Here is a 2,470-nt window from a genome sequence, read left to right as displayed (position 1 = left end):
AAAAATAAAAGTTTGATTATTTAATTTTTGAGTTTTTACAGTTTTTCGTTCAGGCCTAAACCATAGTGTTAATTAATAACTAATTGATTACTATACACTTGGACTAAAATACTTGAGTTGCATATTTACTAAATTCTTGTAAATTATTTAAAATATAAAATGAAAATCTAGAAATTTCGTTTTTTTTTACATGCAAAACCATAACATACCCGTAAGTTCATATACAAAAACGTAAAATCAAACTATCGGTTTTTGTTTCGGTTCGGCTTTTTTAGTTTTTTTTTATTACATGCAAAATCAAAACCAATCCGTAGATTCAGATTTACAAAAACATAAAACCAAAGTGTTGTTTTTTCGGTTTCATTTACTCATAGATGATATGCTACAAACATGTAAGAATTAAGAAATACATTCTATTAATGGTTTTGTTTACAATAAACAAAATAAGGCTCGTTTCTCTAATAAAATCTGAGCTTACAATCTTTATTTGATGAACTTACAGCTACATGCAATTAGAAAATTGTCTAAATTCATAATTTACAGAGGTATTCATCATGTACATACCACCATCATCTTCCTACTTATCCAAAACAATGTCAACAGAAGAAGCAGATGCTTACCAAATGTCAAATCATTTCTTGTTATCAGAAGGCTAAAACCCTGTCATGTATGTTTGTTTATATTCATTCTCTCAGAAGCTTCTTGTTTTAGTCATGGGATCATAATCATACGCGTCACCCGCCTTGATAAACCGCCCCTTCACACGTTTCCTCACATCAGCTCTCGCCTTTCGTGTTTCATATCTTACTCTCTTCTCAAATCTACAATAATAACACATTATCTCAAAAAACAGTACAACTAATAACTTATTGAAGTTTTGTTTAAAAACTCACTTTCGCATCTTCTTTTTTTCCTTGTAACGAAGAACAGCATCACTTCTGGTGGTGGTGGCGGTGCACCATGGCGGCTCGCCCATTGGAACCACAGAAGAAGCTCCACAATCTTGATATTCACCACCGCTACTCTCACCAGTCAGACTTGAAAATGAAATGTTGGAGTTTTGAGGCGCATAACACGGGTTCGGTTCGGTTTTGCAGCTCATTAGTGAGTCCATCGAGGCTGCGTTACTGCACTCTGGCTGTACTGCATTCACAGACTCCTGGAAGTAAATAATGTAAATTAGTAAAACACGAAAACTGATAAAACAATTCAAAGTCGATACCTTCGTTTGATCTGTTTTGCCAAACAAGCTATCGATCCCGTCTTTTGCGAAAAGATGTTTCGGGTCGTTATGCCCTACGCCAAACAGTTCTTCGTAGTTTTCAATGTTCATGTCAACTTCATCCATTGTGTAATCGTCATAGACCCCATCATCAACAACTTGTTCTGTATATGACATCTGCAAGTAAAAGATGCATAAAGTTGAAATCTTTAACATAATAATGACCGGAAACCGTAACAAGATATACCTTGGAGTTAGTCTCAGCATTCACAGATGAATCTTGAATCTTGTTGCTTCCAGAAGGTTCTTGATTATTGTTATCAGCAATGCTCATTGAACCCATTTCTTGTTCACAAGATTCAGACATAAAGAACCAAATTGAAGAAAGTTCCGTAGCCGAAGGGCATCCCGAATAACAATTTAACGTCTGTCGAGTATGCGTACTCGCACTCGCATTAGCTCCATTGTGACTAACCCAATCACAGTTCTGACAAAGTGATTGTTTTTCATCCGCACATCTAACGATCGCCGGCTGTGAGTTACACATGTCGCACACGAGTGTTCTCGTGTGTCGTTTGGATAGCGGATTTGCAGAATGAACGTTTCGATCGCATGATAAACATAAGTAGGCTGCATCGGACCGACAGTGCACCATTGACCTTGCCTCCCCACAATAATCACAATTGTAACCCATGTTTTCAAGAAAGTTTTATACCCGAATCAACTGCACACGAAACGCGATTAGAACGCGGATCCAACTGCGTAAATCAGGAGAAGGGAGATTCTTGATCAGAAAGATACTATGTTCTACACTATAAAAGGTGTCAATTTAGGAACAATTTAAAGATACTATGTTGTATACTATAAGTGCATAATTTCCTGAGAAAATAAAATGGTTACTGAAACATTATGCCAAAGGAATAAAAGCTTAAGACTGAAAATAGCAAAAAGTGAAGCAGCTAATTAGTAAAAGACTTGAAATTGATTTGTGGGTAGCAAAGATTATGCTATAAAAATGGAGGGAAATCAATCAAGACTTCAAATTGGTGAAAAATGAACCTACTTGAAGCACAAGTTATATTATATAGATGATGAAAAAATGAAAGAAACATAAACAGAAGCAGAAAGCTTACCAAGGGAGTAAAGGCAGAGAGAGATGTGGTTTTGAGTTTGAAAAGCCTAATAAAGATGTGAGCTTTGTTTTGTAGATCTTCTTGTTCTTGTGTGTTTGTAATCTGTGTGTATGTG

At 35.7% G+C, this 2,470-nt stretch overlaps 1 protein-coding gene across 3 annotated transcripts; it reads right to left on the bottom strand.

Moving 5' to 3' along the window:
- Window positions 1–435: 435 nt before the first annotated feature.
- Window positions 436–2,040, bottom strand: LOC143587237 (zinc finger protein CONSTANS-LIKE 10-like). 3 transcript variants are annotated; one of them, XM_077068594.1, is made up of 4 exons: window positions 1,470–2,040; window positions 1,216–1,399; window positions 894–1,140; window positions 436–821 (listed from the first exon to the last, which is right to left on the bottom strand). In XM_077068594.1, exons 1-4 carry the CDS (start codon window positions 1,914–1,916, stop codon window positions 692–694), a joined length of 1,008 nt encoding a protein of 335 aa, XP_076924709.1. In that variant the 5' UTR covers window positions 1,917–2,040; the 3' UTR covers window positions 436–691. The 3 variants fall into 3 exon arrangements, with proteins under 3 accessions (XP_076924709.1, XP_076924708.1, XP_076924700.1); XM_077068593.1 differs by having other exon boundaries at window positions 894–1,159; window positions 1,223–1,399; window positions 1,470–2,039; XM_077068585.1 differs by having other exon boundaries at window positions 894–1,399.
- Between the last annotated feature and the right edge of the window lie 430 nt (window positions 2,041–2,470).

This window comes from Bidens hawaiensis, unplaced genomic scaffold (genome assembly GCF_021521415.1).
Source record: "Bidens hawaiensis isolate Kalapana, Puna unplaced genomic scaffold, B.hawaiensis_p1.1 tig00001575_1, whole genome shotgun sequence".
In the NCBI taxonomy this organism is placed as follows: Eukaryota; Viridiplantae; Streptophyta; class Magnoliopsida; order Asterales; family Asteraceae; genus Bidens; species Bidens hawaiensis.
This window is presented reverse-complemented; position numbering and strand designations above follow the sequence as displayed.

Bases quoted from the DNA above. Each gene is read 5' to 3' on its own strand.
- LOC143587237 (XM_077068585.1), bottom strand. From the start codon at position 1,916: ATGGGTTACAATTGTGATTATTGTGGGGAGGCAAGGTCAATGGTGCAC. The intron at 1,400-1,469 runs GTATATCTTGTT...TTTTACTTGCAG, and splicing joins ATGCTGAGACTAACTCCAAG to ATGTCATATACAGAACAAGT. The intron at 822-893 runs GTGAGTTTTTAA...TTATTATTGTAG, and splicing joins GAAAAAAAGAAGATGCGAAA to ATTTGAGAAGAGAGTAAGAT.